The sequence below is a fragment of the Echinops telfairi genome, unplaced genomic scaffold (genome assembly GCF_000313985.2).
Source record: "Echinops telfairi isolate 266 unplaced genomic scaffold, ASM31398v2 ScPeMD7_60;HRSCAF=208, whole genome shotgun sequence".
Lineage (NCBI taxonomy): Eukaryota > Metazoa > Chordata > Mammalia > Afrosoricida > Tenrecidae > Echinops > Echinops telfairi.
In genome coordinates this window covers 24,324,901-24,340,759 of record NW_022103958.1, presented here as the reverse complement: position 1 = coordinate 24,340,759, position 15,859 = coordinate 24,324,901, and the positions used below count along the sequence as shown (strand labels likewise).

Below are 15,859 nucleotides of genomic sequence, written 5' to 3'. Positions count from 1 at the left end.
TATATATATACATATATCTCCCATGTGTTAAAGAATTGTCATAGTCCCTTAAAACAAGCCACCACTTTGATAATCAAACATAACCTTTTGATACTTTTTATTGAAAATAGCAGATATCATGCTTTCCTCTAAGTTAGCCTCGTTTCCCCACTATTTACTCATTCTTAAGATGGGGAAAAAGACAATGCAAAGAGCCTGTTCATTTATAACACATGCACATGAGGACCTAGAGTCAAAAGAAATCCATTTAGGGCTATAAGTATGATTTCTAAGCATCTACTGATAATTAAAATTATTTGTCAAAATAAAAAAACATACAGAAAATATAGCTCTATAATAGTTTTGCAGTTTCATATAACTAGGTTAAAATGAAGGATCTGTATAGTGATTTCTAAATTTTTACATGAAATTTCCAGGTCTTCAAGCAATTTAAGAAGAAATCTAAACTTACACTGGAACTCTTATCTTCCATCCATTATATTATCTGCACCAAAAGACGGGTTCTACTAATATTGTTCTTTAAAATCAAACCATTGACAATCTTAGAGACTTAGCAATGTGTTTGCAGATGGATAATTTAATGTCAGAAATTTAATCTGTTCTATAAATGAACCTTTTGCCAGCACCACCCATCCTGCACAATATCCTGGTAGTACACTGTTTTTCAGTCTCTATCAACAAAATACAGCTTGGAGGTAAAAACTTCTAGTGAAATAAACATCAGAAAACCAAAAGAATTAGAATTGGCAAAATATGATAGTATAATATTGTTTGGATTTCAATGTTTGAAGACTATTGGCTAAAATATGAAAATAAAAAATATCGTAATACCAAAAGCTACAGAGACTGAAAAAAGTAGTTTCCTTTCTTATATTGCGGCTAAGATATAAATAAGTTGGATCATCTGGGGGAGGAAGGTTTCTGGAAATATTTATTACAAAGTTTATAAATGGGCATATTCTCTGAGCTGGAGATCACACTTCTAAAAATTTATCATAGAAATAATCAGATAGCAGCAAATGCAAACAAACCTGCAGCCACTAAACAGGCTCTAACTTACAGTGACCTACAGGACAGAGTAAAACTGTTCCATAAGATTTTTGAGACTATAAATCTTTACAGAAGCTCACTGTCTCATATTTCTCTAGTGGTGTGACTTGTGGGCTTAATCTGCTGACCTTTCAGCTATTACCCCTTAAATGCTTAAACTTTTTTGCAAATAAGACACCTTTATATGAGCACTAGTAAAAAAAAATTTTTTTTGTTTACTTAAATGTTATTTATAATTTAATTTTTAATTGCATTAAATCCCAAAGATGAGAGTACAGATTAAATGAACTATTATTTATCTCAACAGATTCCTGGGTAGTACAATAAATCGCTGTGTTGCTAACTGAAAGGTGGTTAGTTTGAGCCAACCCACAAGCACCTCAGAAGAAAGGCCTGGTAACCTACTACTCAGATACCAGGAATTCAAAGCCTTTGGAGCACAGTTCTGGACACAGGTGGGGTTCACGTGAAGTACAATAAATTTGACAACAGGACTACTGAATTTTTAAAAGGACTGTGTGTATTGAGTATGTGCATCTGAGCTTGTAAACACTCTTCAAATGTTCCAAATACAGCTGGAAAATGAAACAACAAATTCTACACCATTAAGTGGTTTTAAAATCACCAACAAAATTACTAGATAGTGCTTTGGGAAATATAAGAGAAAAAAAAAATCAGTGACACATGGGTAAACAATTTGAATGTTACCTATTTGAGTAGTGTTTTCCTTAAGTTAAATCTCATTATTATTCCTTCTAAAATTTGCTGAGACTACCATTAATGGTAAAATTTTAGTAATATATGTTATCTGGGCATTACCTTATGTCTTTAGAAATGTAAACATAATTTATATTATTTGTACTTTTTTAATGAACTACCTCAATATTCTCAGACTAAGAGCAGTAAAAACATAAGTGAACTTATTTGTTTAAATCATATCTTTTACTTATCCTTGACTCCTTATGCATAACATGCACAAATAATAGACAAGAAATACCAGACAAATAATCTTTAAAATGATTTGAACAAAAGTTAAAGTAACAAACCAAGAAAAATCAAAATCAAACAAAATTCAGTCTTTTTCTAATATGTTCTCAAAAGAAAAAATATATTCTAAAATGTAATGATTCCAATCATTTTTCACTCTGGGAATGTTAAGAAATTAATGGTCAAATGTATTGTTTTATTGCTGACAAGTATAGTTTATGCAATTATGCAGTATAAGAAAGGTTAAATAAGAAATACTAACCATGTAGCAGTAAGAGTATTTCTCAATGTTGTTACAAAATCTCTATTTCTTATCGAATATCTTGAAAATGAAGAACCAAAGCCTAAGAGATGTGAGAAATTCTGAGTAAATCTTACCCTTTATTTTCAAAGGTCTCAGGTCGAAGTAATGACTAATACATGTGAAGTGTGTCCGTATATATACACTAGAGGCTTTGAAATATTAACAGAAAAATTCAATTATCTTTTAATTTCATTGTTTCACTTTTACACACACACAGACACTGAGAAAGTCTACGTAATTTTCCTGTCACCTTAATTTGAAAACATAATATAGAGGACTATTGCAAAATCATTTAAACCTTAAGAAATTCTAACCAATACCCTATCTGAAAGCAATGGATATATTTAATGTAACAAGTTTGCCCGAAGGTGTTCAAGAATTAAGGATACTGTGAGGAATTATAGTTTATCATTAGGATGAAGTTGGATGTTCAAGACTGTTATTCCATACTTATGATGCTTTTCCCTACTAAAGGTTGTTTGCTGATGTTAGACCCAACCCCTCCATGTAGTCCATTCTGAGCCTGGCAACCCTATAGGACGGAATTAAACCCCTTTAGGGCTTCAGGAGCAGGCAGCGTCAACGTTTTACATCAGAGCGGCTGGTGGATTTGAATCGCTGACCTTGCACTTAGCAGCGCAATCCTTAAATAACTTTGTCACGAGGGCTTATTAGCTGATGTTGGAGAAGGCGGCAAAGAGAGAAAAGGCGTCACAACACTTTTAACTGTCTTGTGGGACTGGGGCGCTGGTACTGGAAATAAGGGTCCACAATAAAGAATTCCTCCAGAATTCCAGTCACTGATGTTGGGAACCATAGATTTATATTAAAAGTAGATAAAAGAGTAAACAAACCCAAAGAAATTGTAGTTTAGTTTCAAATAATCTTAAACTTAAAACTGCATTGAAGGAATCATTCGGCCCACGGGCCATAAGTGGCCTACCTAGGACATTTATCCGGCCCACCGGGTGTTTTTTGCCCAGTTTGTTTTTTTACTTCAAAATAAGATATGTGTAGTATGCATAGAAATTTTTTCACAGTTTTTTTTTTTTACTATAGTCTGTCCTTCCAATGGTCTGAGGGGCAGTGAACTGGCCCACTGTTTAAAAAGTTTGAGGACCCCTGAATTAAGAGGGTTGACAGTTGCACCTGGAGCCTCGAAGACACAAGTTATAAATCCTAACACCTACCAGAAGCCCCAAATTAGACCTGTACACAATTCTGCAAACACATAACTGGCACAAAAACAAATTTGCGCATATGCTAGGCATGTTATAAAAAGAAATCACCGGAGTAAACATGAGCAGAAAAAAAACCATAAGTGGACCAGTAATAAGGCTCCAGACTTTACTTGCCACAATGACTGTAAAATATCCATATTGTGTTCACTGAAATTTTCTGAAAGAAATGAAATTAAGAAAAAAGCAAGTGGAAATTCTAGAACAAAAATAAAAGTTGAAATTGATAGATTGAAGTGCAATCTGAAAAACAAAAGAAAATAGAAAACAGAGAACAAATGGAATACTATTTTTGGTACGACAGCCTTTTCCTCATTTTTAATGTAAAAGTGGTCTCATACAATATTTGTCCTTTTGTGATTAATTAACTTCACTTAACATCATGTCCTCCAAATCCATTTTGGTTTCGTCATTTTTTTTAATCGTTTTATTAGGGTTCATACAACTCATCACAATTCATACATTGTGTAAAGCACATTTGTACATTCATTGCCCTCATCATTCTCAAAACATTTGCTCTCCACCTAAGCCCCTGGCATCAGCTCGTTTCCCCCCCCCTCCTTACTCGCTCCCCCCTCCCTCATGAACCCTTGATAATTTATAAATTATTATTTTGTCATATCTTGCCCTGTCCCATGTCTCTCTTCACCCACTTTTCTGTCCGTCCCCACAGGGAGGAGGTTATATGCAGATCTTTGTAATTGGTTCCCCCTTTCCAACTCACTCTCACTCCACCCTCCCAGTATTGCCATTCACACCACTGGTCCTAAAGGGATCATCGGCCCTGGATTCCCTGTGTTTCCAGTTCCTATCTATACCAGTGTACATCCTCTGGTCTAGCCAGATTTGTAAGGAAGAATTTGGATCATGATGGGGGGGTGGGAAGAATTTAGGAACTAGAGGAAAGTTGTATGTTTCATCGTTGCTACATTGCATCCTGATTGGCTCGTCTCTTCCACGAGACCCTTCCATAAGGGGATGTCCAGTGGCCTACAAATGGGCTTTGGGTCTCCACTCTGTACTCCCCCCCTCATTCACAATGATATGATTTTTTTGTTCTGATGATGCCTGATAACCTGATCCCTTTGACACCTCGTGATCGCACAGGATGGTGTGCTTCTTCCATGTGGGCTTTGTTGCTTCTGAGCAATTGGCCGCTTGTTTACCTTTAAGCCTTTAAGACCCCAGCCACTTTATCTTTTGATAGCTGGGCACCATCAGCTTTCTTTGCCACATTTGCTTATGCACCCATTTGTCTTCAGCAATTGTATCAGGAGGTGAGCACACAATGATATGATTTTTTATTCTTTGATGCCTGATAACTGATACCTTCAGCACCTCATGATCATGCAGGCTGGTGTGCATCTTCTATGTGGGCTTTGTTGCTTCTGAGCTAGATGGCTGCTTGTTTACCATCAAGCCTTTAAGACCCCAGATGCTATATCTTTTGATAGCCGGGCACCATCAGCTTTCTTCACCACATGTGCTTATTCACCCGCTTTGTCTTCAGCCATTGTGTTGGCAAGGTGAGCATCAGAGAATGCCAGTTTAATAGAACAAAGTATTCTTGCATTGAGGGAGCACTTGAGTGGATGCCCAATGGAATGGAATACTTTTCAATGGACAGGAAAGTGCAAAAGTGGCAGAGCCAAAATATAAAATAAGAATGAATGGAATACTTTTCTTTTTTTTTTTTAATCGTTTCATTAGGGGCTCATACAACTCTTATCACAATCCATACATACATCAATTGTGTAAAGCACATTTGTACATTCATTGCCCTCATTATTCCCAAAACATTTGCTCTCCACTTAAGCCCCCACCGGCATCAGGTCCTCATCCCTCCCGCCCCCACCCCCGCTCCCCACCTCCGAATTTATAAATTATTATTTTGTCATATCTTGCCCTGTCCGACGTCTCCCTTATCCCACTTTTCTGTTGTCCGTCCCCCAGAGGGGAGGTTACATATAGATCCTTGTAATCGGTTCCCTCTTTCCAACCCACTTTCCCTCTACCCTCCCAGTATCGCCACTCACACCACTAGTTCTATAGGAAAGCTGTATTTTTCATTGTTGCTACATCGCACCCTGACTAGCTCGTTTCCTCCCCGAGACCCTTCTGCAAGGGGATCTCCAGTGGCCTACAGGAAAGTGCAAAAGTGGTAGAGGCAATACTGAAAGACAAAATTGATGAAAGATTGTTGTTAGGGGCCATTGAGGTGCTTTTGACTCAGAGCAACATTAAGCACAACAAAAGGAAACACTGTCCAGTCGTGCACCATCTCACGCTATGTCCAAGTCCACCTTTGAAGCCATTGTGTGAATCCATCTCTTTGGAGTGAGTCTCCCTCTTTCCCCCTAACTTCCTATTATACTAAAAACTATGTACACTTCCAGGAACTTATTCCTTCTCATAACGTGTCCAAAGTATGTGAGATGAAGTTCCATCATCTCTGTTTCTAAAAAAACATTATTATGTACAAAGTATGTGAGATGAAGTTCCATGATCCCTGTTTCTAATGAATATTAATTACTACTCTTCTTACAACACAGATTTGGATTACGTCTCTGGGTAAGCTATGGTATATTTAATGTTTTTGTGGTCAAAAACAATTCAAAAGCATCAATTCTTCACTTTTCCTAAATACAGTTCAGTGTTTCTAAGTACATAAGGTGACTGAAAATATCATGGCGTGGGTCAAACATCCACCTTAGTCCTCAAAGTGACATCTTTGCTTTTTAAGACGTTAAAGAAGCTCTTTAGTTTGATTTCCTGATGGTTGCTTCCATGGATTATGGATCCAAGTAAAATGAAATCCTTCACAACTAACTAGTTCGTTTGTGAGAATTATGTTTATGTTGAGGTTTAGTCAACGTAGAAGACTCTAGACTTAAGATAAACAAGAGGGCATCTACCTCAGAAGCAACTAATCCCACATGGAAGAAGAACACGCTGATGATCAGGTATCAGGCATTAAAGACCCAAAAGTGAAAATCATATCAATGTGAATAAGGGGGAGAGTGAAGACCCAAAGCCCATCTGTAAACAATTGGACATGCCTTTACAGAAGGAACACAAGGAAGAGACGGGCCAGTCAGGGTGCAGTATAACACTGATGAAACCTACAACTTTCCTCTAGTTCTTTAATGCTGTCTTCCCCCACTATCCTGTCCCTAACCTTACCTAACAAATCCGGCTAGACCGGAGTACATACACCGGTACAGACAAGAGTTCGCAACACATGGAATCCGGAACAGGCAAACCCCTCAGAACCAATAATAAGAGTAGCGATACCAGGAGGGTAAGGGGAAGGTGGGGGAAATAGGGGAAACCAATCACAATGATATATAACCCCCCAGGGGGGATTAACAACAGAAATCGGGAAACTTAGAAAAAAAATTATAAATTATCAATGATTCATTAGGGTGGGTGGTAGGGGAGGAGGGAAATGAGCTGATACCAAGGGCTCAAGTAGAAAATGTTTTGAAAATGATGATGGCAACGTATGTACAAATGTGCTTGACACAGTAGATGTATATATGCATTGTGATGAGCTATAAGAGCCCCCAATAAAATGATTTTTAAAAAACCCCCAGCTTTGACAATCATCAATAAATTCTGCAAGCCTTCACTCTCAGCAAACAAAGTTGTGTATATGCAAGTATTTGAGGTTGCTTATGAAAATTCCTCTAACCCAAATGCAACATTCTTGATGTAGTTTGCTCAGAGTGCTCAGAATACAGATTAAGAATGCAAAATGACACAACCCTCACACATTTCTCGCTTTTAAACCAGTTTCCCTTTTTCTGTTTGAAAACTTCTGCTTAATCGATGTACAGGTTTCTTATGAACACTAAGTATTATGTAATTACCATTTATAACAATGATAACCATAATTTATGACCCATACAGTGAATGCCTTTGTAGTCAAGAAAATGCAAGTAAATATCATTCTGATTCCAGCCAATATCCATCTGTTACCAGCAGTGATATCCCACATTCTTTCATGACCTCTTCTGAAATTCTGGTAGTTGCCTATGTACTTCTGAAATTAGTTTTGAATGATCTTCAGTAATGTTTTACTTGAATGTGATGTTGATGGTATAGGTTGATAATTTTCACATTTTATTGAATCACCAATCTTTGGAAAGTTACATATTTATCTTCCAATTGTATGACCAGGTAGGCATCACCCAAATTTCTTGGCACAGTAAATGAACACATCTAATGCTGCTTCTGCTTGTTGAAACATTTAAACTGGTAGTCCGTTTTGTTTTCCTCCAGTGCTTTCAGGGCTGAATGAACGTCTTCCTTCAACATCACCAGTTCTTAATCATATATTAGAAGGTTGAGTATCATCCAACTTTTTATGTTTAGTTGCTCTGTCGTTATTTCAATTTTCATTTGATTCTTCCCTGCACTGTTCAATGTTTTGTCCATAGAATCTGACAACCTTGCAACTGCAGGCAGGATTTTTCTTCAGTTATTTCAATTTTAGAAATATCAAGAAGATCAACCTGATCTGCGTCCAGGTCTATTTTCTTTAAACAGTTTCACTGGCACTGCATCCACATACCATACAATTCGATTGTTCAATCATATAAAGAGTTGTACAACCGTTACCACAATCAATTTTGGAATACTTTCTCCTGTCTGTGTTTTTTTTTTTAACGTGGTAAAAATATATACAACAAAGCATTCTCCAATTCAACAACTTCTACACGTATAATTCAGTGTCACTGATTATACTCTGTGTTGTAAAACCATTATTGATATGCTTTTCCAAATTATTTCAAGACCATTAACATAAACTGAATGTCTCCTAAGCAAAAACTCTTCATCTTACACCTATGGAAACCAAGGTCAAGTTTGGTTTGTTTTCTTTTCATAGTTTTCTTGATATAATATTCACATATCACTTTTAAAAGAGTTGGATATACATCATCACAGTCAGGTCTAATGCTCCCCGCCCACATCCAGCATTGCTTGCTCCCCAATTACTTTCACCCTCCTTGTGCCCTCCACTTCCCAATAAATTATTGCATCAGTTATTGCCTCTATGCATCCACTCCTCTGCTTCATAAATGGGGAAACTTACAAACAATAAAAATAAAAAACAAAACAGAAAGAAGAAAATAATATAAAAATAAAGAATAAGAAGGAAAAGACCATCAGTATTTAAAAAGTCAAAGAAGAAATTTCTTTTGTGGAACAAGTGAGAAATATTTGAGCCCAGAGCAAATCCAGTTTGGGTCAAGAGAGAGGTCAACCATCCAGGTATCATATTATACTATAGTTCAATTCACCATAATCAAAGTTACAATAATCTGTCTGAATGGTAAAGCTGTTCGGGTCCCTTGCCTGTGTCAAGAGGGGATTTGTCAGAAGCTTAATCTGATTAGATACTCTAAATGAAAGCTCTACTCAAACCTGTCCACCACGGGTGTCCATGCTGATATTTGAAATACTGATTGCCTAACTTCCAAAATGATAACAATATGCAGATCACCCCAGTAAGACAAAATTATAGTTGGAGGGTGGAACGTTAGATGGGAAATTTTAAATAGTTTCCTTTAGTAATTGATAGAACATGCATACAAAAATAAATCAGTAAGGATAAGATTAAACAACACAAATAATTTGATCTAACTAACATATAAATATTGTAATGAAAGAATAGAAAATATACATTATGGAAAAAACAGTTATTAAACATTCATATCAATAAACTACATACTAGAGCGCGATGGTGGTCCAGTGGTAAGTACCTAGCATCTATGTGGAAGACCCAGGTTTGATTTCTGGTCAATGCACTTCAATTCAAGGTCAGCCATCATTTATTCGTCTGTCAGTGGAGGCGTGTACATTGGTGTAATGCTGATCAAGATTCAGCAGAACTTCCAGCATAAACAGATTAGGTAGAAAGGTCTAGCAATCTACTTCTGAAAATCAGCCAATAAAAGCTCTAAAGATCACAATGGTCTAACCATGTGCATGCTGGCTTAAGGGCTACTAACAACAAGTACATGCTAAGAAGATAGCAAGTCTCCATAAATTTCTGAATATTAAAATATAATACAAAGTACACTTTCTAGTTGTAACTAAGTGAGAAATCAGTGACAAAATTAAAATTGTCATGTTTTTTTCTTGTAATGAAGAAAAGCCATATGGGTCAAAGATGAAATTACACAAAAAATCACAATATTTTGAAACAAGTGATCATGAAAAATACTATATACATATCAAAACTTGTGGGGTAAAGCAAACACTGTGTTTCGTGGTAAATATATTGCTATAAGTACATGAATTACAAAATTGTTTGATATAATTAAGAAATAAATAGTTCACATAAGTATGAACAAAACACGCCACTACAAATCTACTGATAACAGGAGGGAAATATGCTTCTTCCTCGCCACTATCATGATCCCAATTCTACCTTACAAATCTGGCTAGACCAGAGGAGCAGATACCAATGGCTCAAGTAGAAAGGACATGTTTTGAGAATGATGATGGCAACAAATGCACAAATGTGCTTCACACAATGGAGGTATGTATTGATTGTGAAAAGAGTTGTATGAGCCCCCAATAAAATGATTTTAAAAAGTAAAAATTAAAAGAAAGAGCAAATATAAGAACAGAAATAATGGAAACAGTAACAAAGAAGAGTAAAACAAAAAGCAATTATTTAAATGACAGCTATGTCACAGGAAGAAAGAAGCCATAATAAAATAAAGCAAGACAACAAAGAGATAAAGATTCATCTCATTTCAGTTAAAAATCTATTGATTTAACATCAGTGCTAGGAGTGAGCAATGGTTACCAAGAGCAGAAAGTGGGTAAATTCTGGAAGGTGAAAAGCAGATGGGATCAGAATAGTAGAAACACAAAGGAGAAAATCCATGATCCCTCCTGTGAACTCCTCTTTCCCAATCTCTTACCTCAGGAATGAATAACAAGAAATAGTATAGGAGGTGGCTCTCAATGATAATAGATTTTTTGCTTAATAGATGACTGGGGGTGGTTGGGTGGGGGGGCTTATATGGCAAGTTAAAATTCCAAAACAATAGAGACTTCATGATGCATACAATCAGGGACACATCAACATGGTAACCGAAGAGTGGAGCAGCAGCAGAAGGGTAGCGTGGCCCAAAGTATTCTACCTTAGAGAAACCATTTCTATTTGCTCAAATCCTAGTGAGTGCCGCCTGTAAGCCTAGGATGTCTGCTCACTGAAGACAGGGACCAGTTGAAGAAACATCATTACTCTGGTACTGAGAACACTTAAGGAGAACAACTAATCATAATCCACCAAGAGTGCTTGATACATATATGTGACAATGACACTTTACTGAACATTTAAAAACCAAGAGCTTTAAAGATGACACAAAAGAAGACAAAATGAAAACTTAAAAACAAAAAGAACTCTTAAAATTCAAATAATATACTGAGAAAATAGGACATTATATTAAAATACCTCAGAATAGATACTATTCAGTAAAATTAATCAGAAAATATAGTGATAAATGTTCCACTGGTTTAATTCACTGAGGTTTCCTTTCGGGAATTATCACTGAATTTCTTTATCTAAAAGGTGGTCTCATTGGGGCTCGTTTTGTTTTTGGTGACCTACCTATGATACTGAAGAAAAGTAAGACAGGGTGAATAGTCTGTGTTGTTTGCTTTACATTAGTACTCTGACCCCAGAAAATTAGCTCCTAGGAATATGGCACACATTTGGAAATGTCAATGTACGAGCATATACAAGTACTGCTTTTAACCATAAAACATTATGTGCAATGCAGCATTCATATTAGTTATAAAGCAATAGCTCAAAACCAAACTCACTGCCACTGAGTTGATACCGACTCAGAGTGATTCTATAGGACCGCGTAGAACTGTCCCCTGTGAGTTTCTAATCTATAACTGTTCATGGGTGTATAAAGCCCTATCTTTCTCCCAAGGAACAGCTGGTGGTTCTGAACTGCAGACCTTGAGGATTGCAGCCTAATGCACAACCACTATGCCATCAGAGATCCCCAAGAAAAGAATGGGTACATAAATCATGGTATATTTTTTCTCTCAAAACTGTACATTCACGTATGTTTCGTAAAAATGTCCAAAATAAATAAATTAAAAAGTTGTAAAATGTGGTTGTCTTCACACTCTTTAACAAGAAAGTTACAATGTTAGATTGCCTAATATAAATATTGCAATAAAATACCCCAGGTCCCATAACCACTTCCCTGAGACACCAATAGAAAAATGTTAAATTCTACAGTTTTAATTATTGAATTTCAGAACTGATTATCATGTGTCACGTAATACAAGACAAGGGTGGCTGAGTGACAAATGACTCACATGCTTGGCTGTTAACTAAAAGGGTGTCAACTGAGTTTACCCAAAGGGAAAAGGCCTTGTGACCCACTTCCCCAAAACCAACCTATGCACTCTCTGCAGCCGTTTTAGTGTGACACACGTGGACTCGCTCTGAGCCCAATGACTCGAGGGCAACTGGCTTGGTTTTCTTTCTAGCTTGACTTTAGCCCCCAAATTTTCAGGGCCCAATTATCATCTACAGAAACATTCCCACCCCAAATATTATAAAGTGTGGGCAAGCTCCTTATAAACAGACATATTTTAACAATAACAGTAAAACTGTTAATAAAATTAATGGCGACATGTACGTCTTCAGGATCTTGTATATTCCTGATCTTTAAGGCATAGAAATATGTCTTAACTTCCTAAGCTTGATTTAGTGTAAGAATAAACTAAAATCATGGCGACTACAGGAGGGTGGGTAGAAATAAGGAAGATAGCTATATGAAGACGTTAAAAAAATAAAAAGTGTGGAAACATTTTCATTCTATCTTAATTCTATTATTTTCTACAAATTTTTTGAAGGCCTAGCCTACTTGTAATTATAATCATCTGCCTTTAGTATAGGTTAAGTTTTAAGTCAAAATGGAAAATAAAATTATTTCCATTAAAAAGAGGTAAAATAACTTTAAGGCTTTTTTGCTAGTTATGAGAAAAAAAATTGAGCACATCTGGAAGATATTGGTTAAATGAAGTGATTTTATACCTAATAGCCAAGTATATTAAAAAAAATTGCTTTATGGGATAAAACACGAAGGTAGTTAGAAATATTTTTAAAAGATACAACAAAGTCCATACTCACAACAAGTAGCTTGAATTGGTCTAAGCTGTGGAAAGGTCAGAACAGCAGAAACTTCTGGTAGGTCCTTTTGCTTTGGATGTTCAGTTGTTTGGTCCGCCCAAGCCACCATTTTTTTCCTCTCCACTAAATGTTGAATTGCTTTGAATTCAGAATCAAAAGCAGAATCTGATAGGCCAGCTTCTTTGAGTGTATAGTACTGTTTTCTGAAGGCTGGAAGCAATGCATTTAATACTCTATATATCGAAAGTGACAAAGGAAAAGAGATAAATAAACATTTAAGTATTATAATTCTTTTAAATACTATTCAAGTTTGAATAGATAGTTGAAATGATTTCCCATACATTTTCTTATTAAAAAGTGTACTAGTCATATATATATAATAAATATAAAGACTAGAGTGGAAAGAATCTGGGATACAAATTATTCAGGAAGTAGACTACTTTCAGCTTGTCTTTTTTTCACTTCTATTTCACTGTGGACAAAGGGCACAGTACAGTTCCTTCCTCCATAAAATGTATGATGATTTACTTGAGAGAAGTGTTTTGAAGACTAAACAAATTAAATACATAAAAATGGTTCTTGTAACACATATTTTGTTTTAAAAATGTGATATTGCTGTCATTAATTACCATGGGAGCTGATGTGACAAAAAACAACAACCAACCAAACCAAACCAAACACTACACTATGTCAAACAATGACTTATGTGAGGAAGTTTCAATAAGTTCTTGGGAAATTTTCATTGGTTTTCTAGTTACATTTTTCCACAAATGTTTTGAAGGTTCCCTCATAATTTGCTATCTAACATTAAAATACAAAACAAAAAACCTCAACCAACCAAAAAATAAAACCCAATTCTCCTTCAAGTTAGCTCTTTAATATTTTCAGATAAAGAGTTAAAAGGCATTTGAGGAAAGTTCTACACAAGGATGGTAAATATGGAGAATGGTTGGGAAATGGATTCATGGTTCTAACGAGTGGGTTTGATCTTTTGATGCTTTAGAGTGTCATATAAGCTCTAACTAAAAAAATTAAGTCACAGCTAAACAGTTAAACCTGTACAATCAAATTTTACTTGCACAAGTAAACTTTTATGCCAGAGAATACACCAAAACATGAAAGACTTTAAGATGAATCAGTCCTGAAATACTGAGGCAGTGACTATATGTTGCAGTTCACAAATTACAGGAAGATAGAATCATTTGAAGTATGTATGGCTAAATCAGTAGGAAATAAATATTAAGCAATAAATTTAATATACATAAAAATAAACACTTCTAATATGTAGCTATCATAAATCTTTAGAACTAGTAATGATAGTAACGTAGGTTGGGTACTGGGCTAAATCAAGGTTTGCAGTTCAAACCCACTAGCCTTTCTTTATGGGAGAAAATGAGGCTGTCTGTTCCCTTTAGGTTTACAATCTTGGAAACCCCATATAATAGTTGCCATGTGTCAAGTCGACTCAATGTTAGTGAACGGTTTGACTTTGGTTTTTACAGTAGTTAAGCACTTGGCTGCTAACCAAAGGTGGGTGGTTTGAAGCCACCAGCCATTAGATAGCATAAAAATTCTGGTCATCTGTAACCATAAAGATTAAAGTCTATGAAACCCCCTAAGGCAGTTCTAGTCTGTAATGGGTCTGAGACAGAACTGAGTTGATAGCATGTGAATAGCAAGAAAAAATTGTTACCTTTATTTGTGAGGTTAGATAATCAATCTAAGCCAAATGCGAAACAAGTATAGGAAAAAAGTCAATAATCAGAAAGTCATTTAGAATAATCATTGAGCACCTATACAATAGGTGCTTTACAGGACAGAAGCCCTACTGGGTCAGTGGGTTAGCTGCTAACCACATAGTTAGCATGGATTGCTTCAAAACCACCAGTCCCTTAACAAGAAACAAGGCTAGTTGCTCTTATAAAGATACGTAGTCCTGAAAACTCCAAGGAGCAGTTATACTCCGTCCTACAGGATCGCTGAGTTGGAAACAACCTGATGGGACGTGGATTTGGTTTTATTTTTGTCATTGTAGAAGAGTTAACCCAATAAGTCTGCAACTAATATGCTCAAAAGGCCTGTTTGCAAGGTTAGTTCTGGGATATTGTCTGGGAACTCAGAAGTGCTTCTATCATTCCCAGATCTGATACAAGTGCTCACTGTGTTTAAACTGTTAGTACAAATAATATAACTCATACTGAATATTTCCTTCCCTTCTGGGAGTCTGGAAAATTTGCTATGTATTAGGCAGAGGGGGTATCTATGTGATACCAGCCCCAATATAAATCTGAGTCACTGGATTCTAATGAGCTTCCTTGGTAGACAATGTCACATGCGATGTTACACATGCTGCTATGGGAATGAAGATTATTTTATGTGTCTCACTGAGAAAAGACCTAAGTTTGTATTGTTTTTTTCTCAAGATTTTGTCCCATACTTTGTTACTGATTTTATTTTGTATCCTTTCGTTATGATAAAGCACAACAGTATGACTATCTGCTGAGTAATAGGAGACCTGTTGGCGAATCGCTAGTGTGTTTGGGGGTACAGGTATTAAATCATGTGACTTGCATCATTTAATTCTTTCAAAATGTCTTAAAATATTATGATCTATTTTTATATAAAGCAACTAAGGTTTAACAAGGCAAAATGATTTCTACAAGCTTATAATGCTAATGTAACAGAGAATTCAAAGCCAGCCCCAATTTGAAAACACAAACTATTACTGTACACACTCGAGTATCAGCTGACCTGAATATAAGCTGAGGCACCTAATTTAACCACAAAAACCTGGGAACTAATTGACTCGAGTATAAGCGTAGGGTGGGACAAGCAGCAGCTACTGGTAAATTTCAAAATAAAAATAGACACCAATAAAATTTCACCAATTGAGTCATCAGTAGGTTAAATGTTTTTGAATATTTATTTCAAAGAAAAACAGTATGCTAGCTCTATAGGTGGAAAAAAGGGTTAACAAAAACAATATGGTATCAATAATAACACATGCTGTGTTACGGCATGTGCTGCATTACTATATATGCCATCTTACCACATATACACAATGCAGCTTGTATAGTCTGAGACCTAACGCAGGCTGAT

The 15,859-nt window shown here is 36.0% G+C and overlaps 1 protein-coding gene across 1 annotated transcript in view; it reads right to left on the bottom strand.

The window, feature by feature from the left end:
• The window catches only part of KIF18A (kinesin family member 18A), a 97,779-nt gene that overhangs the window by 40,386 nt on the left and 41,534 nt on the right, over window positions 1-15,859 (bottom strand). The window contains exon 13 of the mRNA XM_004708255.2: window positions 12,761-12,993. Within this exon, the coding sequence (XP_004708312.1) occupies window positions 12,761-12,993 (233 nt within the window). The remainder of the gene's footprint in view (window positions 1-12,760; window positions 12,994-15,859) is intronic.